This window comes from Habropoda laboriosa, unplaced genomic scaffold, assembly GCF_001263275.1.
Source record: "Habropoda laboriosa isolate 0110345459 unplaced genomic scaffold, ASM126327v1 scaffold9, whole genome shotgun sequence".
Lineage (NCBI taxonomy): Eukaryota > Metazoa > Arthropoda > Insecta > Hymenoptera > Apidae > Habropoda > Habropoda laboriosa.
The window spans coordinates 4,134,052-4,159,711 of record NW_017100191.1 but is presented as its reverse complement, the minus strand read 5'-3'; the positions used below and the strand labels follow the sequence as shown (position 1 = coordinate 4,159,711).

At 37.8% G+C, this 25,660-nt stretch overlaps 1 protein-coding gene across 4 annotated transcripts in view; it reads left to right on the top strand.

Annotated features, from left to right (window-relative positions):
- Positions 1-6: 6 nt before the first annotated feature.
- The window catches only part of LOC108580304 (tumor protein p53-inducible nuclear protein 2), a 27,937-nt gene continuing 2,283 nt past the window's right edge, over positions 7-25,660 (top strand). The window contains exons 1-3 of one of the 4 annotated variants that reach the window (XM_017944027.1): positions 7-87; positions 22,036-22,225; positions 25,493-25,660. The exon at positions 25,493-25,660 is cut by the window's right edge and continues 272 nt beyond it. In XM_017944027.1, coding sequence (XP_017799516.1) covers positions 22,048-22,225; positions 25,493-25,660 — 346 coding nt within the window. In that variant the 5' untranslated portion in view covers positions 7-87; positions 22,036-22,047. Of the gene's footprint in view, positions 88-460; positions 544-1,491; positions 1,633-10,578; positions 10,615-22,035; positions 22,226-25,492 lie in introns of those variants that run through there. The other 3 variants (XM_017944026.1, XM_017944024.1, XM_017944025.1) reach the window with 3 other exon arrangements.

Genomic DNA, 25,660 nt, shown 5'->3' with positions numbered 1-25,660 from the left:
GCCCAGCCAGCCAGCCAGTCGAAGTCAGCTGACGACTATTACTGCGGGCAGTTGCAACCACGGCTCCTCAAACGCAACACTGTTCAGGCGAGTGGATCCTTTTCTCTTCATACACTCTTCTTCTTCTTCCTCCTCTTTCTTTCTTTCTCTAAACACACGACCACTCTCGTTCTCCTTTCGCGCGTTGCTTCTGTTTCTCAGTCGTGTCGAGAGGGGTCAACGATACCCCCCGGCATCGCGCGCACTCAATACACTGGCGACAACAATCAGCATTTGTTAATCAAGATAAAACATTGTCGGACGCCGCTAGACCTCTCTTCGCTCGACCTGTCCGTCCGTTCGTACGCTCGTTCGTTCCTGTTCGCTTGGCCTACGTCTGTACGGTGTGTATACCGCGAGTGAGTGCGAGGAAGAAGGTGACGAGCAAGCCAGAGGGAGAAAGAGTGAAAGAGTGATGAAGCGAGGAACAGCGAGAAGAGGGATATTCGTTCGTGAGAGAAGCGACGATTCAACGCTCTGCCAGAAGTACGACTGCGAATGCGTGTACGTGTATACATGTATGAGTGCGTGAGTGTCATCACGATACAGTGCGTGTGTGTATGTGTGTGTATGGGTTTTCTGCTTAACTACGTTATTACTGCATCAAAGGAAAGCTACTCGAAGCTGCGCTGCCCACTTGTTCCTTGTCCCTCTTGAACGAACGAGCGAGAAAGAGTGAGAGCTAGAGAGAGAAAGCTAGAGAATGAAAGAGAACGAGAGAACGCGAATTCGAGATCAAGGTCGTTGTCACAGGCAGCTCGAGCGCGCGTCTCCTGTGTGTATATGTATACATGTGCACCTATGATCCGAATGTGTACATGGAAACTTCGGTTTTTCGGCGTTGACGCGAGCGTAATTCTTCGCTCGGTGCCAAAGCTACGACTGGGATCGATCTTACCGACTGAGCCCGACGGAGGGGCGCGCGTTTGTGAAAGTGATTAGAGGAAAACAGAGAGCGGCCTTGTAACGCGGTCAGGATCGAAGTGCGAAGATGTAGAGTCTCGTGTTTTGTACACGCGTGGCGATAGGGCACGAAACCTTTACATTAGTCGGTAGCTAGTGGGAGAAGAACCGTGATATGGACATATACGCGTATAGTAGAATTCGATCGAAACAATGCAGTGGCAGCAACGCTTGGTAACCGACCGCTTGATCGACGCGCGATTGTTGGAAGTGCAAGGGCAACGTGGCAGTGGTTGTCACGTTCCCTCTTGTTTTAAACGTGAAACTAACCCCAGTGGACCATCCATTACCGAACATGAATTGTGCAACGTTAACGAACGCGTAGTTCGAGCCAATGCTTCTATTCTGGTACCGATACGCATCCTTTTATCCGGAGGAACGATTCGCGAATGGCTTCTTTTTCTCTGGCCTCGGTGTCGCGCGCGCGATTTCGATTCGTCGAACGACTTTGTTTACTCGGGAACGGCTATATAGGAAGCTACGACTACCGCCAGAGAGAGATGGATGAGGAGTACTATCGCGCTGTCTCCCACCATCTACTGCGTTCAGGTTGTCCCTCCGTCTCCATCAGTCGATCAGGCCGTCCTTGTCACACGAAACCGTCATATTGGCGACACTGCGACTGGCTCGGTAAGAATATCGCACCGCTTAATGGGAACGCTCGATCGCCATTTCTGTATTGAATTTTCGAGCCTCGATCTTGTCGATGATGGACGGTTCAAGGTGCAGTTGCGGTTACTCTGCTTTAGTGGTTTACACAGTATTACATTTCACCGGGGATTTTTGGAAAGTGCTTGTTTAATTCGTTATTTTCTTTCGAGCTACTTTAAGGTTAGGAACTAATCTTCACGACCCTTGGAGTTTATCATTTATATAGGTGCTACAAACTAACCCCAAAATTAGACTTTACATAACAGAAGCCTTAATATTGTCTAAACAGTTATGAAACGTTAGAATAGACCAATTTATTTCGGTTTAACAGTGAAGTTCATGGCGAAAACTGTTGAGGTCCTCTAAACAACTGTTCCTTCACTTGTGTGAATAGCGCATGGTTAAAAGTGGTCTCTAAAGCAAATTCTCTCTTTCTCTCTGTCTCTTCGTTATTTTGGCCTTCATCGATCCGCTACTGGGCAGTATTATTAGAAAGCTCGCAAACTCGTCGAGAATTTCATCATCATCGTAGTTGTCGTCCTCTTCTCAACGCCACTCCAGCGTCCGTGTGCCGCGTTGGAACACATTGACCCCGTTTAATCGTCGATTTCGTTGGCAGATGCCAACGCGCTCCCGTTGTTATGTAAACTATCGCGTTATATAATTTTCGAGATAAAAAGGGAAATGTTTCTTTTGGCGAACGTTCGCGGTATCTTAGTCGTCGTTCATTGAGGATTTCTCGGAAAACGACACGCGCCGATGATTCGATGCTGAAGTCTGGCGACACAGCAACGCTTGCTTATGGTGTCTTGCTCTCTCAGAGATGAAAAATAACAATTACATATTTTTAACATTTTTATTGAAATATGTTTGTCGCTTAAGTGTCCTTCAGAATTTACACGATTGAAAAACATTAATTATCAAACACTTTTGTTATGAATAATCAATATAAATTATTTGTTTTCTTTTCTGTTACCGATAACCATTATCGAAGACGAAAACTTTTTTTTTGGTTACTGATAACCGTTATTGATGACGGAAAACGTTGTGGTTGTTGACACATAATTTTTTTGGTTAACGATAACCAGTATCGACGTTGGGAAAATTTTATTAAACAATAATGTAAAAGGAAAAATATATACAGGGTGTTTATTCTAACTGGACACGGTGGAATATCGCGTAAGGAAGTGAAGGTATCGAAAAAATGTTCTTACAAAAGTTGTTTGGTCTGGAGTGGGACATTATGTGGTATAAATAGTTTTTCTGCCGGTCAAGCGGGATGTTAATTTTTTTAAATGAAAGCTATATTTTTTTAAATTAGAATATTAGAGGAACTAGAAGATAATACTATCGGGGCAACTCTTTACTGTTATAATACTGTTATATAATGAAAAAATATATTTAAACACACCCACAGGAAAAAGTCTCTTACTTTCCATAAGTGACGAAAAACTTGTTTCGCCATCGGTATTGGTTATCGGTAATAAAAAAAAGTTTCACGATCGTTACAAGTTATCAGCAATAGAAATATATTCTCGTGATCGATATTGGTTATCAGTAAACTAAAAACATTTAAGTCGAGAAGATTATTTTTGTACTATACCTTTTTCTTTCCCTTTTTCTTTATTAAGGTTGTAACAGTCATGGTCTTTGCTCTCTCATTTGTGTGCGTGCGTTAGAACCTCTTGTGGCGACAGTTCGCCAGCTAGAGTCATAAACTATGATCGTTCGTCTGTTGGGTACCGTTAACGTTGAATCGGTGATTAGTAAGACTCCGCTTCCACCACTAGAATTTAGGTGATAATACGAAACGCTCGTTAGCGTGACCAGAGACTGTTTTAATAGGTTACTTTCGTCCCCGGTCTCGTCCAAGCCGCTTGTTAAGGAGGCTTAGATTCCAGTTTTTGTTTTATCGTTCCTGGAAATCGTTCCCGACAGCGATTATGATCCGGTTGATTTTTTATGATTGCAGTTGTTTGCTTTGGATTTCGACGTTTCAGGCGTGTCCCTGTGCAGGTATCTCTGCGACCCGTTAGAATTGAATTGGTAATTAGGGCAATCCTCTTCCAGCGAAACAGGTTAGGTTTTGGTTCCGTGAAACACTGTCACGCTGTTTTCCCGGAATTCATGTTATCCGATAATGTATTTTAGATGATTACGAAAGTTCATAGGCAGATTCTTGCAACAGAGTTCATTTTTCTTTTGTTTTCCTTACATTATTGGAAAGTAAAATTCAAGGATTTTCATATTCGGTGCAGAGATATTAGTGAAATATCGAGTACAGTTGTTCTTAGTAGAACAAAGCTGCACTGCTGCCCAGCCATTTGTTTACAATGTTCTTTCTTTCAGTAAGAAACTTCATTTAACCGGTTTCCAAGAATAAAGTCAAGGATTTGACTGATTTAAATAAATGTTTTTTCGAAGGATTTATCATATCTTTGTATAATGAGGAAAAATTAGATGGGCAAATGCTTATGAGCAAAACATCGTGTAGAAAATTATATCAATTTGTATTTCAGTCTTGTAAATCCTAAACAGGTGTTCTCGTAATAGAATTAACATTTGCTCCATTCACAAATGAATTAGAAATTGCGTGTTTAATAAGAAAGTACAAATGTTTCGTTAGATCAGTGCTACCTATAAGTGCAGACATCATTCAGAAAATTATACAAGTTCACACACAAGGTTTATGAGTCCTATGTACATTTTTTTTGCAATAAACTTGATGTATACTGTACCTCAAAAATAATTGGAAGTCAGAATTCAACTTTTCCTTGTGAAATTAAGTCATACGTTTATGCCTTAGCCTTTTCGAGACACTAGCTTCATTTTGTTTAAATACAGGGTGTCCCATATCTGTATTTCCATGAAATTGGGTAACAGGAGTAGGTGGAAACTTTATTTTGAATAATTTTGAAATTTTTTTGCAACACTTTTTGAGTCATTTCAGGTGTTATGTCCTGTACTGTTACCTGTAATCGTTTCAGGAATATTTTTCTAATTACATTTCATTCCTTTTTTAGCGTGTTCATCGTTACTTACAGTTCTGAAAGGGAAAATGTATGTAAATTACAGAAAATATTTATTTTTGCATAAAAATAAACCGGTAATTATATAATTAAGTAATTTTTCAAAAATTCACCCAATTTCGTTGAAATACGCAGTTCATTTTTGCCACCCTCTAATTGGCAATAAAGAAATTAATGAAACAATCAATCAAGTCTCGTCAATTCAAGTCAAATCAAAATTCAATCGAATCGAATCAAGTGAAAAGTACAAAAGAAGATTTGAGGTAATAATTTAGAGAAATGGACAGAACACAGACACGCACACGGTGAGAGCTGTCGATCGCCTTAAAAATCGAGCACGAGCCGCTTAATCGCTCCTTGAATCACCAGTACTGCCGTGAGTCACTGCATTTTGCGCTGCAGCTAACTCCACCAGCCACAATAGCTCGCGCACCGCGTTTTTACCGCGACCATAACGGCCCGCTATCGGTGGAAACGCTTCGTCATGACCTCTTGCACCTAAGAAAAAAAGGAAAAGAAACAGTGAAATATTCTTCTCTTGCCATCAGATCAACCTATCAGTTCTTCCTTTCTTTCTTCTTCTATTTTTATCTCGTCACGATGATCAGGATTTATTGGCACGATCTATCAGGCCAATTAGCAACTTCCCTGCCCCCAGCCTGGCGATTTCAGTTTCGAGCCCGTGTTACGCGCCATTTCCAGCTAATTTAGATCTTCATCTGTCGTGCACTACTCTGTTCGAAAAGCTCCAGGGCAAATCTCAACGAAGTACGAATTATTCATTTATTCAGCAATAGAGTAAAACTATACAATACGCCTCGCTCTTAAGGAAAAATCTACGAGAATAAGGATTCTTCGGTAATTCTTCATTTCAATTTTTTTTTTTTTATAAATTGCGACTTTTTCGTCAATCAGGGCGCATTACATATATAGTTTTACCCTATATCTATTGGATCGTTTTTAACCCTTTCACTACGGCAGATTTTAATGCGAAACGTGGGTGACTGACGGTAAATTTTTGACTACGGCTGCAAAATTTCTTATTTTTGCCGTATCGTTCTAAAATTTGGTTTGCTAAATTAAGGTGAAAGTGGGTAAAGGATAAAATTAAGTATTAAAGTAAAGTGGAAGTGCACCTAAAGGCTCCAACAGTATAGTGTGAGCAAATTTTCAAAACGCCTATAGGCGCCAATAGTAATGGAAGAGTAATCCCCAATGTCAATTACACGCTTACGCCAAACGGTTTTCTCAATTTTCATGGCATCTCTGAAACTCGATTTCTAGGATGATTTTCAGCTCATTTAAACCTTGCATATTAACATTAGTTTGTTGCGACATTCACATACTGCACCCTATGTGATAAAAATAATAATATTTGCGTATTTTCAGAAATTGGAAGAAATTAGATAGAAATTAGAAAAATGATTTATTTGAAAATTTACAAAACAGTTTCCAAGTACAGTGTGAAAAACATCTTTTGGCGTTTTATATTGCCCATATTAGTGTTCCAGAGTTAACGAATTTCGTTTCACCGCCTGAATTCACTGGAAACAGCGCAGTTAAATTATTGATATCTTCAGATATACAGGGTGTACCATAATGCATGTAGACACGACTTCGGTTAGAATTTTAGAATTTTTTGAACATAGCAGCATAAACAATGGTTGGCACAACAGTTGCTTCGAACTAAGTTGAATTATTAACAGAAACAGCAACGGAGGCAACGCGTTGTCGGACAGACCGATAGACAGACGTGCAACCGCTCTCATATTCCTGGCATTCACTTCCGCCTACTTAACGTCTGAGCAATCTTACGCTGTCAGGTTCGCGTCAGTTCGCGGTTCCAGGCTGATTGTACGGCAATTTCCCGGCTGGAATAGATGAATACACGATTCAATTCCGAATACATTCGAGAAAAGCGGTCGGAGTTTTAAAAAATTGTTCACCACGCGCTTGTGAACCCACTTACATACAGCCTCAGTCAAAAGTATCACGCACCCCATGAAATGTGAATTATTTAAAAATATTTTCGTATTAGGAGAAAATCAAACTATTGAAGACTAGTGAAAAGAATTTTCTTTGTTTTAAATTTTGAACATGAATTTTATTAATTTATCAATGTGAACATTTGACAATCACAGTAATTTATTTCTGACCTTTACCCTGTTTTTTTCAAAAAAAAAAAAAAAAAGCTTGATGGTTACTCAGTTCACTCGTTTGGCATATTTCAAGGAAACTGTTTCGAGTTTCAAAATATTAACAACAAAACTAAAGACAAGCTGACGTGTATTAGCAGTGAGTACTAACAATAGACTATAACTTTTAAGACGAAACACAAAGTATAGACTATAGATCGGTCGGTTGTTTTATAGTCCGCTATAAACCTTGTCAACTGTTTTAAAATTCCTTTGAACTGGCCGACAAAGGACGATGAACAATAGAAAAGTTTCAAAGAAATAGTTTTCCCAGTAAGTTGTAATAATAAAGGTGCTCAATACTTTTAGCCAAGGCTGCATGTGCCCACGTGCAATTCAGTGCGCATATAGTAACCCATATATGGATCTTTTGCGTTTACAAATAGTTACTCCTTTCATATCAATTACCGATATCATCAGTACTAACTGAGAAGCCAAAATGATAAACTTCACTTTTTCAAATTCTTCAAATTTTAATATTAAGGCACATGTTTGGTGCTTAACTCTTCGTAAATAAACAAAATTTAATAAATCTAATTTGACGGAGTTAGTCACTTTGGCTTCTGACAATGAGTGGCTCATTTCTTTGTTATTTTCGGACAGTTTTTACGATGTTGATAAATTTTACGACTACGCTATACATATATCGTTTCCACCGACTATACTTCACACGGCCCTGACCGAGGTTTCGAGTCCTTATCTTCTCAAATTTCTGAATTTTCTGTTGATTCTTGTTGATCTTGATTGATCTTACGACCTCGCTATATTTCTTCCACCGACTATACACTCGCGTCATTTCACGTCTCAACGCTGAAAGTGTCACTCTCCCTGGTAGTTTTTCGTTGAAAAAGGATTTAAGCTATCGGTCACATCTGCTGGAGTATTAGTTAGTAAAATGGGATTTAATCCTGGCAGAGAAAGGGGTTTATTGTTGGTAGCAAGAGCGTAGAATTTGAAGAAAGACTCTTTCATTCCTTTCTTTTCTTTTTTCTCCTTTTTTGTTGTTGCAAGCGAGTTTGTTGAGAAAAGAGAGCTCTTTGTACATCGAGAAAGAGACTATTGTCGTTGTCTCGCATTATCGAGAGTATTTCTGGATAATTTAATTTGTTTATCCCGTGAGCAGAGAAGCAGAAAGGCGAAATACTGTAGCTTAAGGGAGGATTTGAATTTTCGTTTACAGTCTGCGATATTCTGGCATTTGAAATTAACTCGTTAATGTCTAGTGTCCTCTTTTAACGACTCTTTGAGCGACGCAGTTGAATTGAAAGTGTGCATCATGGAAGAATGAGGAAAGCTGAGAGAAAATAGGATAAGGAAATTGTATAAATCATTGGCTAAGCGTTGCTTCGAAGTTACTCGACGAGGAATAAGTGTTACTAAATATCAATATTTAAATTTCACTTAAAGTTCACTCTTTCTGTTTATTTTGTAAAATACGCAAAAATATAGCGCGTGTACCTTTTTTGTCGGAAACTGTACATGTTACAAAACATACGAAAAATGCAGTATTTCACTTTCCTAGGAAGTAATTCGATTCATCGACTGTGAAACATTAAAGAGAAAAGAATAACAATTTGAATGTTAATGGGTTAAGAAAAGTATTCTTCTGAGTTACGAGTGTCTCGAGTATTCTAGCAATTTTGATTGAGGTGATAGGCTGAGGTCAGTCACGATCAAAATGCTACGAGACACACGTATCAGTGCACGTGACAATTAATCTTGGATTCAACACCAGGAAAGAATCTTTTATTCTTGTTTCATCTGTTTTTCCAATCTCGTTCTAATTGTGAGATAGTTTCCTTCATGCGATGGATAGCGTACAATTTAACTCTGCTAAAGAGGAGCAGGAAGACTATTCAGTCCAGGAAGAGAATTCTTTTTCAATCCATTTTAATATCTACTTTTCATTCGAAAAGAGAAAAAGACTGAAAAATCGCCGACTGGTAAAGTGGGTCCATATAACTAGGCAAGATTACCCAGTAGGCTAACTATTAGGTCGTCTGGTATGAAATATCGGATTTTTCAAAGAGGAGTGAAACTCGTTTTTGTAAATTCAAGCATTTGATTCAAATGAAAAAAATTCCTCTCTTAAAGAAGAACTTTTCCACACTCAAGCAAGCAGAATGATTCATGAAATCAAACATTTCATATTGCACGACGTACCAGACAAATGTTTTTTTAATAATTCTGTTATTTTTTTCCAATTTCTTGAAATAATTTATTATTTTTCCAACTTTCCACTTTTTTCTTGTTTTTTTAAAATCATGCCGTTTGTCCGGTATCGTAATACTTCCGAATTTACTTCTGAAAATTGAGTATTCTTCTTCGTAAAAAAAAATGAGGTTCGATTAGCCCCTTAACCTATGATTTCTTTTCTGACTAAGCATCTAAGCGTCGGCCATTTTCTTTTTCAGTACTGTATCAGGTAACAAAAGCTAACCTGTCACAGATTAATTACATTTCGTAATCTTCAATTTTACAAATTGAAGACAAATGTGATTTTTTTCTTTTTTTAATAATTCGAGTCATTTTTTCTAATTTCTTGAAATAATTTATTACATTTTTCCAACTTTCCACTTTTTTCTTGTTTTTGTAAAATCATGCTGTTTGTCCGGTATCGTAATACTTCCGAATTTACTTCTGAAAATTGAGTATTCTTTTTCGTAAAAGGAAATGAGGTTCGATTAACCCCTTAACCTATGATTTCTTTTCTGACTAAGCACTTAAGCGTCGGCCATTTTCTTTTTCAGTACTGTATCAGGTAACAAAAGCTAACCCGTCACAGATTAATTACACTTAGTAATCTTCAGTCTTACAAATTACAACAAAAGTTCGGATTATAATTAATTTTTTTTTTTTTTTGCTAATGTAACTATTTTTCTCGCATCTTCACCAGAATCTCTGTCACGAGTCCGACACGTTGTTACAAGTTAAAGGGTTAAACGGATTCCGTCGAACGACGGATATTTTTTCTGGTAGCAGCGATCGGCTTGCTCTTATTGAATATTACGCGGTAGCCGTTTGTTGGAACGGTGTTCCGTCGTAATATCAACGAGTTACAATTCTGGCGATGAAATCAGTGACTTTCCTGACGCAACGATAAGGCACTACGGTAACCAGCGCGATTAGTCTGATTATGATTCACGAGGAGCACGAGCGTAGCCGTGGCTCTAGTTTGCTGTTTATTGTTCACGCGGCGTAAGTACAAGCGAAAGAGAAAGAAGAGATAATGTTCGTTTCGCGTGAACGGCGCGTTGAATAGTTGAGAACAAAAAGGAGCGGAAAGAAAAACCCAAGTGCGCGATGAAAGAACGGTGGCGAGTGATGAAATGGCGGAATCATCGTGAATAGAGTAGAGTCATGATCGACAATTTCGAGATCTTTCGAGCAACGTTTTTACACAAACACTTTCATGTTAATTAATTACACTTCGTTGTACTATATTACCATGCATGCAGCAAGCAGATTGCGTTATTGTTTTCAACTATATCTATATAGTTAGCTGCGTTAAAGTTGGTTGGAGATTGCGACAGTATCTGTATTTATTGTCGATTATACTGAATCAATTTTTATCTAACTATATTCGCAGTTAAATTAATTATACTTTGTTCGTTCAATTGAAGTTACACGCTGTTTTGGTTCAGTTAAGTGTACTAACTTCGTTATATTTGTAGTTATTAATTAACTGTACTAAGTGAGATATAGGACTTTTGTTCATGGTTACCTGCACTCTGTCGGTAAGTCACGAGACACCACCTCGCTGTTTTACAGCAAATCAAGTTTAGATGAAAGATTTAGTTACTTATTCCGATATGAACCGTTCTATTGATAACAATTATGTTACCGATATGGCTTAATACAGAAAAAAAAGAAACTGAAATATTTATAACGAGGTTCGACGCCAGAAATTGTGGGATGAATTGGACAGAAGTTTTCGGAAACACTGTCCAACGTGACGCAAAGATCTGTGGACACATTTGCAGCGGTCCTGGAGAGAAATCCAGGAAGAAACTTAAAAAAATTATATCGAGCTGTGATCGCGAAACGAGGAGCGTACATTGACGAGAAAATTCAATATATTTTAACATTGAAAAACTACACTCGGTGCAAGTTAACGGTGTTAATTTAAACGTAAAACTCAAATTAATAGGTGTCCCATGACTTGTGGACTTATGGGGGTGTATAGTTGATAATAGGTAAATTCACCACATCATTGATTAGCCATAACGTTCCAACTATACTTATGATACCTTTGCTAATCCTTCACTATGCTAGATTCGATTATATAGTTGTAATTGGAAGTTATAGTAATTTTGTTGAATTTTGTCGAATATGGTAATAACGGTGGATGATTACACTAAGATCGCTGTATCATTGATTAATCATAAGGTATCAACTATACCTTACGACACCTTCGTTGAATTCATTTCATTAATATTTGAGTGTACTAACAAGAGAACTTCGGTAACCCGAAATGTCCGATTTTTTTGAAACTTTGTGGGTTTGTAGGGGGCGTCGAGAGAAGTATCGGGCAATTTTTATTTTGGCCCAATTTCTGTTCTTCGGGGTGAAAACGGCCCTTGAATAAAGATAAGTGTACCCTATTTCCCTGTATATCTTTAAAACTATAGTAGATATAAAAACATGTTTATAATAAAAATTAAATGGCTTTTTATGCTTTATAAGACTGTGCCATTAAATTAGTAAAAATTCTTTTTTTAAATAAAAAATCTTCCACTACCGTTGTTGTGAAAAATTTCTAATTTTCTATCATATCGAAAAATATGTCAAATAAATGCAAATAAATACCAAAGTACCAAAAAAAAAGATAAAAAAAAAAATACCAAAGATTCGCACACATACTTGATACCTGATAACGCATCGTTCCAAGTGTGACAATGCAGCACACAAAGCATGTGTCAATTAAAATTATTTAAATATCACATTACTCGATAAGACTAACATACTTATCTGCATTTATTTGACATATTTTTCGATATGATAGAAAATTAGAAATTTTTCACAACAACGGTAGCGACAGATTTTTTATTTAGAAAAAGAATTTTTATTAATTTAATAGCACAGTCTTATAAAGCATAAAACGCCATTACATTTTTTTATATCTACTATAGTTTTAAAGATATACAAGGAAATAGGGTAACACTGTTTTCACCCCGAAGAACCGAAATTGGGCCAAAAAAAGAATTGCCCGATACTTCTCTCGAGGTCCCCTACAAACCCACAGAGTTTCAAAAAAATCGGACATTTCGGGTTACCGAAGTTCCCTTGTAAGTTGGATTAGTTAGAGTTGAAAAACTCGGGGGACTTCGTAGGCCAGGGGTTAATTTATTATACTGTTTCACATGGAATTATGGATTGCATTATAGGTTATGTTAGATGGCGGTTATATTATCGATTATTATATTAAGTGATAATATAGATTGATGTTTATATTACATTAGACTGTTGATTTTAAGTAAGTTAGGATTAAGCAAAACGGAACTCACTGTAACCCCAAAAAGGAAAACAATAAACGCATTAGTTAGAGTTGAAAGGTAACTTTTCTAGATACGATCGAAACCGTGATTCTGTCACTCGTTTTCTAAAACTCGCCGCAACTCGTTAACGGTGAATCGATCGAACGCCTAATCGTCGGCTCAACCTTTGGTCGCGATGTTTCTTAAAAAAAAAGAAAGGAGGAACCGGCGTAACACGCGGTTGTTGCGTTTCGAAGTGACGCGCTTCAAGGATCCGCAACGTAAATGGAGAAGCGCAAAAACCGAACCGCTGTCCATTAACATAATTACGCCGAGAGACACTTAGCATAATGAAGAAACAACGAGACCGGCTAATAGCTCGCCCGCGCGCACGTTTCGTCGCGTCGCGTTTCTGTTGCACGCACGAAACGCGGCATAACCGATGATGCTGGCGGGAGAGGAAACGGCGGAGAAAAGTCGATGGATGCGTTTTATATTTACACCCGATGCGAGAGAAAAACGCGAGTCTCGCCTGTGAATCACGCTCGAAATTGACCTGATTCCCTCGCTCGCATCAGCTGTTGCGTTTGTAGCTTTGCGTGCGTGGAAAGATGGGGTTTTCTCTCTCTTTTCTTCTTTTACCGTTGGACCATTTGGAATCCAGAAAATTCAGTTGTCCGTGTGTTTGTAACTGGACCACGCTGTTCCTGGTATTTCGTGTGACTGGATGTATGTACATGTACATGTGGAAAATAAAGTTAGGATTGAATAACATCTGTGGACTATGATTGAGCTTCATGGACATTTTAACCCTTGTAGGCTTAGCAACTATAGCGGTGTGTGAGGATTAAAATTGAAGACTTCGGTGTGGAAATTGGTCACCTTTGTTTTGCTTTTTTAACTCTCTAAGATCGAATGGGACTTCAGAGTCCCATATAAGAAATCTGTGATTTTCATATTTCCATGCATTCCAAACGAGTAGCCTCCCAATCTGAAGTACAAAGCAAACTATTTTCACCCTCAGAAAACTTCTACGACAAGTTTATTAAGCCTCTACGAAATTAGAGGCTTAACAAATTGATTAAAGAACTTGATAATTAATTAATAAAAATTCGCTAGAATGTATGGGACTCTGGAGTCCTACAGATTGAAAAAAAACTGTACCGTTCCTTGTTAAAAAGGGTAGCTATCTAAAGTCAGGTGCTAATTTAATTTAACAGAGCATACTATCTTCAAAATTCTTCGAGAGCCGTCTAGATTGTGTCTTTTATTTCAGGACACACTATAATATAATAGTATCTATGGTATCTAACTTTACACAATACGATCCATTTTTAACAATTTTTTTTTTTTAGAATCATCTTCACCTTTTAATTTTGACACACGCTATATATTCTAAGTAACACGTTAAGCGCCAAGCCTGTTTTGTCTTCCTTTCCGTTTAGCCCGCGATTTCCGATTTCACCGATATGCTGGCGGCCGGAGATCTGTGTAAGGTTGCGATAAGACTGCATGTGTTTCAATAATACTCATTAAAATTTCTTTTTGGTAACAAGTAATATTTAGGTACATTCTTTTATGATCTCCAAATTGTTTAAAATTTATTAATAGAAGAATATAATTTTTTAAATTGTATATCGTCAGTCAACAGTGATTGACGCGGCCGGAACGAAAAGTATACTGTCAGTCACCGGCGACTGACATGGCGCTTAACGCGTTAACTACTCCAAAGTTACATCGATCCTTTCGCTGCGTAATTATTCTTTCACCTATTCTACAAAATATGGCATTTTACAGCAGAAAAACTGTTTTTCACATTTTTCATGTTTACCGAGATACAAAAGTGTTCGATTACAGTCGAACGTCGCGGCGAAAGGGTGAAGAAAAACATAATTACGCGAAATCGGAACCGAATGTCGACTTCTGTCTCTCGTGCATACCCGAACACACACGCCGGGGAATAAATCGTGTAATCGAACGCGTATTTGCATGCCACGTGACCGCCTATTTGGGAAATTTAATTCCCTCCTCGCTCCTCCTCTGTCCCATATGGTCACGGGTAATCGACGATACTGCGCGACTTCTTTTCACTCTGTCCCCTTTATTTTTCGCTCTCCGCCGTACGGAAAGGTCAAAAATCGCACGGACACGACGCGCTCCGTCACGTGTCCCGTTATATGGCGTCGGTGAAATTAGCAAAACAGATGTTTACCAGCGATAATCATTACAACAGGCTGATTCCGTGTTTTCGCTTGGTCCATGATTCATTCGCGCTCACTCGGTCGTACGTACATACGCACCGTGAACATTTTCCTAACCGACTTTCACGCGTCGCGCTGACTGTTATCGAATTTCTAACTTTTATCAACCGGTAAACACACGCGCGAACGAAAAGACGCTGCGGAATATTTTAATTGCCCCCGGTGTGTCTCAGATTCCACGTTTGTTTTCCTTCTGTTTCTACGCGGTTCACGTGTGAAATCGATAACTTTTTCTTCTTTTCGGGGAAGACGGAAGAAACGCGTTGACACTGCCACAGAGCGGTTAGAAGACGATAAGTGAAGCGAGCAAAAGGTATAGAGGTGATTGAGCCGGCTATCAAGGTTATGTTTGGCTTGTGGCGGTAGTTTTATCAAATTCTTTTATATATATACATATATGTTCACGTCGTATCGTTGTTGGACTCGTGGAATGTTGAGTGGCTTGTTGCGCGTCAGTGTCACTTGAGTGGATGTGTCTCGAATTGGTCTGAGCGGGTAAGTCGATGGGTATCGGAGAAAAACCAAGTGGCATGTATACCGGGTGACGGTGAATTAAACACTCGGCTTTTTGCGTGTCTCTTTAACGGTTAGAGTAGTGGGATTCGAGAAAGGTCACCTGGTATGTGACGCGTTTGAACTCTGGATCGCGACAGCGGAAGCTAACAATTGTTGGATCAGCGAATACAGCTACTGTAAATATTTTTGTTGCTGTTACCGTATGTGCTGCCATATTGCTATAGTATTTTCACCGTATAGTATTATTCGGTATACACTACCGGCCAAATGTTTGGAATCACTATGCATTGCAAGTTGCACCAAAATTCTTAAAAAAAGAAGTTAGCATTTATAATAATTTTTTAACGAATTTTTTATCATTCAAATCAATCGAAATGGGGTAAAGTGCTATTGATCTGCACAACATCAATTTCAAAGCAATAAAGAATTAGTAGCGGATTCAATATTGATGTAAATTGGCAGATGATTCCAAATTTTTGGCAGGTAGTGTATATTATTACTATATCATCGCTATGCTATACTAGATGTTAGTATTTTTGTTAATCTCCTCGCTGTGCTTGTTGCTGTAACAGTCTGTATCGCGTTGTGCATCACTATAGTACAATAGACGTCATGGGCAGTAATCTCTCATTTACTGTATCTGACAGTATTTTTTCAAAGTACTTGTTGCTATAATGTTCGTTAGATTTTGTACTATTATAATTCTTATTATGCTTCTTTGGCTGTTGTAGACGTTACTATATGTAACATTTATTATAGTTATTCAGATTGTACGTTTTATCATTCGTTACACTATACACGAGTGAGTATTATTCTGGATACTGTGGATCTCGAGTAAAACTGTCGCGTACTGTAGATTATTATACTAAATACAGTAAATTCTCCACAAGTGTCAGTCCGCAAGGAACCTAAACCTGACACTTGTAGAGTCAGGGACTACGTTTTCGAGCCTCGCGCCCGCCTTTGTAGTTTGCCGAACGTAGACAAGGATAGCGAATAAAAGATAAGGATGAAACGTGAGTCGAGGCAATCAAGCGATTTAAATACCAACTTTTTTAATTTTACGTTTTTTTATCCCGAAATTTTTCTTAACATATTGATGAGATTTTTCTGATGAAAATGACATCAAACACGACATAATTTGAACAACATTTACTTATTAACACGTTCACTGTTTGGCGTGACAGTGGACTGGAATGACGCAGACTTAGGCGTAGGACCATCTATACTGACACTTGTAGAATCCAAACTGACTGACACTTGTAGAGAATTTACTGTACTACTGTATTATTATATATTGCACGTTATAATAACTACTACATTTATTAATATGTCCAATACAGTTTTGCTTGCTTACTCTGTAGCATATTTATCGTATCATCAGAATCATAAGTAATTATTGTTTGCTCTGTCGCTTGTTATATTTAATACAGGTTTTACACTCCAAATTCAACTTTTTACAAATCAAATTCACCCTTTTGCAAATCAAATTCATTCTTTTGCAAATCAAATTCAACCTTCTGCGAATCAAACTCACCCGTTTGCAAATAAAGTTTTCCTACAAAATTGTTTTCTTAAGCTTTCGTAATAAAAATAAGATCAAATGTAAACTTATTGACAAGAAATTCAAAATTTTATTGTATGTAATACAAAGATGGACATGAAATAATTATTTAATAGTAATTACCAATTCAATACATACGGAATTAAAAGTGATCACAAAGGCAAATTAATGACGGTACATTAGTTTAACTTTGAAAATGTGTTGCAATACTACTTAATCCTTATAAGTAAACTCAACATTACATCTTTCTATTGTGCAGTAAAGTAAAATTGGAGCAATTCTATTTGCCACTAAATGGGTAGTCTCCCGACAGGCCTCAGTTATATCGACATTTAAAGGGGTATTCTAGTCTAGAGTGTCATTTTTTAGTCCTTCTTAGGGATTCTTTTGTAAGGAAAGTATAAGTTTCTCAGTATCGGCATTTTGCATACATATTTATTCTTGTTTTAAGAGAGTTCGAAATTTTTTTCAAGTGAAAATAATCAAAACTGTCTGAATTATATATCATTCAGTGCGGTCCTTTTAAAAAAAAGTGTCCGAAATGAAATCCGAAATGAAAAAACCAAAAGGATTCTTGATTAGTACGACTGTGACTATGGTGCGAACCAGAATGAAAAAGAAATAGTGAAAATTTACAAAATGGCGGCACTTTGAATTTTGACTATCGATTCCTTCGACTTTTTTTCGTCTTTCAGAGGCTCTAAAAATCAGAAAAATATACATTTTGGTATAATTCTGGTTCAGACGATAACGACACATCCACTGAAGGTGCACGTAAAATTTGGAGTCAACCGGGCAACTAGAACTTGAGATATCATGTCAGCCATTTAGAAAAACGTGGTTTCGAGAAAAACGCGTTTGAAGTTTCTCATACCGGTTACCTGAGAATGGTGTACTCCTTTAATCATCTATAACTTCGTCAATTTTACGAATTCGGAAAAATCCTTCGACAGTTATACTTCTGCAAATGTCTACCTTCAGAAAATGTAAAAAAGAAAAATCGACTTTTTTGAAAAGTCTAGACTAGAATACTCCCTTAACTTGCCTGGAATTCTTGCAATTTACGCAAAACAGTAATTTCTTTTAAATTTTGACTCGAGATTGGAGCAAAATACGAGTAAAAGGGTGAATTTGGTTCGCAAAATGTTGAATTTGGAGTGCAAAACCTACGGTATTTCAATACTCGCTGTAACTTATAGCACCGCTATACCATTCACTTATACTATTTACCATAGATACTATTGCAATATTATTCACTACGACCAGAATATGTCTATGATAACAGAAATGACGGACTCGAGTTTACCTAGAATTTCTATTTACTTTTCTAAGAAACTAGATGTCCAGGTAGAGATAACTAGAAACGGCAATTCATACAGGGAAACGTGCTAGCAACGTGACGCGAACCGACTCGATAAATAACGAAACGCAGACGTCGGTGTGTGTCCCATTTTGCAGGAAGTTGAACCGTTCTCACGCGCGGCTCGCGTTTTTCCATTGCGCAACGCAGAGGCGATCGTAAAGTAATTACAAGGCTCCGCCGATATGTATCCTTCGCGATCGCAAGGAGAATCGCGGTGATCCTCGTGCGAGACGTGAAAGAAAGAAGAGAAAAGAAGAAAAATTCGCGACGGATTCGCTGCTATTGAAGGAGGATTTTAAAAATAGGCCAATTTTGGCATACGTCCGGAACGAAAAATTTTTTTACAGCATGATTCTACGCGCCCTAAGGAAGAAAAAATGCAATTGCCATTTTTCCCGGAAATGATGGGAAAGTTATGAGAAATGCGGTTCAAGGTAAGAGTATCACCATACTTATAATCGTCTCGTTTTCTTCGGATGATGGTCTGTTCGTAAATTAACCACTTAGAAACCCATATTGAGTATTGTTTACAAAGATTGTTGTACATTAGTGTTTAATAAAAACCAAAAATAATGAAAAATAATTAATGACAAATAAATCGAAGCAAGGAATTCTTTGATGACACGATGCTTATATTCTAAGCAATCAGAAACCAATTTATTCTCGATGTGATAAAAATTATAATAAACTATGGTAAATATAATAAAATAATCGTGATGACAGGGATACAATAAAAAAGTAAGGCTCTAACAGAATTTGCATTTCTTAACTAACTTGAAAGCAAAGCAACTGTTTATTCGAGTCGTAACTCTCAGAGAGTCGAGCGATGCTCTCAGACAGTCACTCTCAGACGCAGTGTCCACTCGCGAGAGATACTCTCGAGAGTAACTCGCGATAGTTTCACTCTCGAAAGGACTCCTAGCTTTATGTTTGTCTCGATGTACACACAGCGACCCAGGTTCGCGTTTCTTATGTTTGGCTCGCAAGAAATATCACGAGTTCGAAGAAGTTAAGGCCTAGAATTGTTCCCAGAACAGTTGCGAGCGTACACCGTTCGGAAATCGGGCAGGACGACTCGTCCTCAGTCGGTGTTTACGAGGCCGTCGAACGAGTGCCTCGACGAACGTCGCTTATACTGCGCGATTATAGTCTTGTAGGGAATACAGTGCTCGCTCGAACAACGCGTTTTCGATTATACGCGGATTTCCAATCAATTTACGTACTTAGCATCACAATCGAAATATGTATGTAATTGAAAATAGAGGAGAGCCTACGTATAGCTAATTAGATCAATTACAGCAACGATTTCGTTTTATCGTATCCTAAGTTTATTTTTCTTGTAATAAGATGTGTCATAGCTATGAAACAACAACAAATTAGTTTTTTTTTACTGTTGTCTCCCCGAGACATACATATTCTATCCTTTTCTGGAAAAACACTGTCTCTTAGTAAACAACTAAGTCTTTACACACGACCAACTTCGTTTGTTATTATTCCAACGACAGTATGCGATAATTGACACGCAGTGTAGATGATCAGGCTTCAGTTTTCCGTAAAGCCGGGGGATGGTTCCTAACTACGTGGACAGTCGACGTCCCTAACCTACGCGTAGTTCGACAGAACTCTGTATACATATTACATACATATATGTTTAGACTGATATGTAAGATCATACTTTTTCCTCTGGCTTTCATAGTGGACACACAGTTAAGAAATGCAAATTCTGTTGCAGTATTACTTTTTCATTGTATCCCTGTCATGACGATTATTTTATTATATTTATATTGTATCCCTGTCATCACGATTATTTTATTATATTTACGATAGTTTATTATAATTTTTATCACATCGAGAATAAATTGGTTTCTGATTGCTTGGAACATAAGCATCGTGTCATCAGAGAATTCCTTGCTTCGATTAATTTGTCATTAATTATTTTTCATTATTTTTGGTTTTTATTAAACACTAATGTACAACAATCTTTGTAAACAATACTCAATATGAGTTTCTAAATGGTTAATTTACGAAGAGACCATCATCCGAAGAAAACGAGACGGTTATAAGTATGGTGATACTCTTACCTTGAACCGCGTTTCTCATAACTTTCCCATCATTTCCGGGAAAAATGGCAATTGCATTTTTTCTTCTTTAGGGCGCGTAGAATCATAGTGTAAAAAAATTTTTCGTTCCAGCCGTATGCCAAAATTGGCCTATTTTTAACATCCTCCTTTACCGCGAGCCACCGTTTCTTACGTAATTCAACGCTGATGATTCCCGTGGCGCGTGTGCCGCGCAACAAGCCTGCAGTAATTATAACATGGTGACCATGGGCCCGATAGCGCGCTACTACGCACCGTGCGTGCGCTATTGTGCGATAAAACTCGGTTCTTGTGGCGATCTCCTCTCTCGACTGCAGATCGTTACAAACGCGCTTTTTAAGTACTTCTACGGACGTATTTAGCGTTCGGAGCACAGTAATTTATTTATTCATGGGTTATTAAACGTAACACACGTTGTTTTAAACAGTCTTTTTAAACTGGTTGAAATTTTTATTTGGGAGATTGAATTTTTCACTGAGAAATGTGAACCATTGTTAGCCTGTGCTTTGGAGTATTTGATGTCTAATGTCTTGGAGCATCGAATGTGTTAATCGTTACTTGTAACAGTTTCTTAATTTATTTGATCTATAAATACATCATTTGCAATTATTTTTCGTCAAATTCATTATTTACTCTAAACACAGATAGAAATGGACAAAGTTTATTAAAATAATTCCCATGATATTCTAGAAAAATGAAACATTCACTCTTGATAGAAGACATTTTGTATTAATCATCGTAGATTGTTTATTTGTATGTGCAATATTGGACCGAGGATTACTAAATACAAATCCAAAAATAGAATATTTGAAGAATTTGCATGTGACACAGTATAGAAACTATAAATACTCAGCTTGAATATAAGTAGTCGTTAAAAGGAATCGTAAGGCAAAAGGTTAAGCAATTCGAGGATACAGTCTGTCTCGAGTTAATTGCCTGTTCAAGGCCACAGCGTAGAATAACCCCAGTACTTCTCCTGTACCATTCTTTCTGTCTCTATTTCCAAACTTATCTTAAACTTCGTCTTGGCACCGAGAACTCAATTCAGAGAACGAAATTTCTTTTAGTTGCATTCCGTAAGAAAAACAGACCTTTCATTTTTTCATTCCATCCTCAGATGTTCTCATAATTCACTTCTTGGATGTTTTCTTATCCCATCCTCAGACGTTCCCAAAATTCACACCTTGGATATTTTTTTATTCCATCCTCAGACGTTCCCAAAATTCACTTCTTGGATGTTTTCTTATCCCATCCTCAGACGTTCCCAAAGTTCATCCCTTGGATATTTTTTTATTCCATCCTCAGACGTTCCCAAAATTCATCCCTTGGATATTTTTTATTCCATCCTCAGACGTTCTCAAAATTCACTTCTTGGATGTTTTCTTATCCCATCCCCAGATGTTCTCAAAATTCACTTCTTAGATGTTTTCTTATCCCATCCTCAGACGTTCCCAAAATTCACACCATGGATATTTTTCTATTCCATCCTCAGACGTTCCCAAATTCATCCCTTGGATATTTTTTATTCCATCCTCAGACGTTCTCAAAATTCACTTCTTGGATGTTTTCTTATCCCATCCTCAGACGTTCCCAAAATTCACACCATGGATATTTTTCTATTCCATCCTCAGACGTTCCCAAAATTCATCCCTTGGATATTTTTTATTCCATCCTCAGACGTTCTCAAAATTCACTTCTTGGATATTTTCTTATCCCATTCTCAGACGTTCCCAAAATTCACACCTTGGATACTTTTTCACCAATTTCGTTTGAAAAGCAAACGTCACCAACTGTCTCTCGTTCCACCCTCGGACGTTTCTAAAATCCACCCTTGAATATGTGAACGACTGTTACATGGTCGAATCGTTGATATTACAGGCGCTGAAGAGCATGAAGAAGGTCAGGATGCTGAGCAGCTGGGCAAACTACTTACTCGGAGGTAATATCTCCGGCGCACAAGATTCACGGGAAGGGTCCAACAACGAAATCCCGGAGTCCCTTCCAGTAATGGCGAGGCTCAGTCAGGTGGAGGTTGAGGGCGATGACTGGGTCCTCATTGACCGTGCTGGTACGTCTGGCCTTTTCAAAGGAACCTTGCTCTCGAGAAATTCGAAAAAGTCCATGAACACGTAGACACACGTACACACACACTCACACACAGAGAGAGAGACACAGACATATAGCCCTTTTAAGGAGAGTATGACTGCTTCTCACGTCAGGGAGTTCTGCTCCCTTGGGGTGTAAAATGAGACGCGTGTTTGAACGACAGACCCTATGAATAACGCGATTACTCTTTGGCGGAAAATAACGAGGGCCTTTTTGGCCGATTGTTTTCTAGACGTAGTAGGACTCGATGTTTTTAGGCTGACTAGTCTTGGAACAAGTTCAAGTAGGGGGAATTGACGAAAGTACTTTGGCTATACGTGGAATTATTTTTGAATTAATCCTGGGGTTAAATTTAGTGAACTTTAAATATGGATATCGTTTGTTCTATTCGTTTTCTATTTGTGAGTGTCGACAGAAACAAAAAAAAAATGGTCCATTGAAATAGCAATTTTTTTTAAAGATTTTAATTATCAATTTTATGAAAAAGAGGCAGTTAGTGTTAATATTAAAATTAAAAACGAATATGCTTTGTTCTATTCATTTTCTATTTGAGAGTGTTGACAGAAAAAAAAAAATGTTCCATTGAAATAGGAATTTTTTTTTAAAGATTTTAATTACTAGCTTTATGGAAAAGAGTGAGTTAGTATCAATCACTGTACGGTGATTACTTTTGAATTAATCTTGGGACTGCAGTCAGTGAATTTTGAGAATGGATGTACTTAATTATTAAGCATAAAGTGTGTTCAGGTGAAATTATAATTAATTCTGTATTTTTAAATGTCGTAGGAAAAATTGTCCATTGAAAGTTTTTCGAAGATTTGAATTGTTAGTTTTTGTTTTTCGGAGGAAATTTTTGCAGGGTAATTTTGGAATAGAGTCAGTTCACACTAACGATTTTGTTAGCATTGACAGTGAAGCGAATTAAATTCAAGTACGAACCTGATCTTTGCCAACTAGTTTAGCAAGATGTTCTAGAAGAACGTTTATGAGCGTTTACAGCTTGCGCACTCGTTCAATCGCCTGTTTAATGTACCCAGTATCATTGCCAAAAATTCCTATCGATATCGTAGGCATTTGTGCTTTATAGCTCTTCTCAATTTTAAACCAGCGCGTCAACTTCCTTCTTCCCAATGTAGAATTCAAAACCAAAATTCTCCTCGATCAGATTAGGAAACGAAGAGTAGCCAGAGTTGAAGCTTCGAGTGGCTTCTAGTCACAGTTTCACGAAGATGATCTAAAATTTCTCTAGAAAATAGTTCCTACACTAAACCGAATTCATCTTTTGAAAGCGTATTCTCTGTAAAAAAAACAAACTGTTAAATGGACATGTACCCTAACGCTAAATAACTTTTTTTTATTATGTACGCATACTTGCCGGAAGAGCTATAGTGAGGTCCTAGAATCCGATATATTTAAGGGGTTCTCCTACTGTGACGGCTGAAAGAAACTGAATTTTTCGGAAATTTAAAACAACACAAGTGCTACACGTATCCTTTTGCAAATTTTGTGTGGTTATTCTATCGTCTTTTACGAACACAGAAATATTTTTTATAAGTGAAAATATCCATTTGTTGTGAAATAGGACCACCGTGAAAAGAGCGCCTTGAAAAGTATCCTTCCCGATGGCTGACGTGATATCGGACGTTGCGCTTATCCAATATACAAAATGCAAACGTATTCTTAATCTGTAGACATGTGGCTATCGTCTGAACTGGAATGACAAAAGACTATTGAGAAATGAAGAAATGGCGAGGTTTCAAAGAAATTGCTTTCGATTTTAGCAAAGAAACATGATGGTATTTTTGACCGCAAAGACTGAATTTTGAAAATATTTACACAATTCTAGTTTAAACGATAAAGCAACATCTACCGCATACACTTGACAAACGAGTGGATCGGACTTCTGGTTCCTTGGTAATCATGTCAGCCAGTTTGAAAAATGCTGTTTCGAGAGAAACGCGTTTAAAGTTTTAACTACAGTTTTTGAACGCATATGCCTCTGCCAATTTTGAAAATTAAGCTTTAAAACATCCTGGACATATTTTCGAGATGTTAAACTATAAGAAAATGCAAAAGAAGAAAATTGATTTTTTCAACTCGTCACAGTAGGAAGATCCCTTAAGTTCACTATATTAAAAAAAATGATAAAAACAGAAAAAAGTTAGGTACGGGTCTATACTGATCTAGTCATAGTCACCGGTTGTCCGCTATAAGCGTTAGGGTTCACGTCTTTCGCTCGACTCAGCGTGCAGCTAGATCAATGGATGCTTTCGCTTAAGGGGGTCTTCTAGTGTGACGGCCGTTTTTTCAGGCCTTTTTTGCTAATTTATTACAGAAGTACGGTAACAGTTGTTAACATGAGCTTTATTCCTATGTATTTACTTATCCTTGAAGAATCATTACAAATTTTTGTTGTTGAAAAATAATTAAATATGGCTGCTGTGGAACACGTGAAACAGGAGCATGAAAGAAAAAAGTAGGTCCATGGTTGCCATGATTTGAGTTGTTCTGCTTATCATGCCGCTATGGTCGTTAGTAGAATAAAAGAAAAATATTGAAAATTAAAAAAATGGCGACACTTTGAATATGAAGTATCGATTCTTTCGACTTCTTTTCGTCAGTAGAATAAAAGAAAAATATTGAAAATTAAAAAAATGGCGACACTTTGAATATGAAGTATCGATACTTTCGACTTCTTTTCGTCATTCAGAGGCTCTAAAAATCAGAAAAATGTACGTTTTGGCATAATTCTACTACCGACCATAGCCACACATGTTCTGAAGACATGTGCAAAATTTGAGTTCGATTGGTTTTTGCCAGATCGTGGCAACCATTTCAGAAAACATGGTTCCGAGAAAAACGCGTTTAAAGCTTTCAGTGCAGTCACACTAGAAGACCCCCTTAATGCGAAGATCTACGGCAGCGGTCGCCAAACTGTTTTCATTATCGACCACCTAAAAGTCTTATCGACCCCCACAAAATTTATTTTTAGTAGTTTATTTGTGTTACAAACGAAAAAAAAGCTTTTACTATTTTCAAAATTTATTTAAAATTTACATGATCCGTGATTTTTAATCAATTTTTCCATCGACTCCCAGTCGACCCCCAATAATGTTATATCGACCACTTCGGCGACCCCTGATCTACGGGCTCGTTATATCTCTTCCACCAAGCACGCTAGTGTCGTAATAATGTCCGCTGTGCTAAATACATCATCTGAAATCCATAGTTGAGGGCGCGACGGCGCTGGAGGAGTCGTGGTATGTAACGCCACCCGCATGTTTCACACGGGCAGGCCCCGTGAACGTAGAAACATCACCGCTGGAGGACCTGCTAATCGAGCATCCCAGTATGTCCGTGTACCGAGCCACAGCGTCTCCGATCGCCCTAGACACTC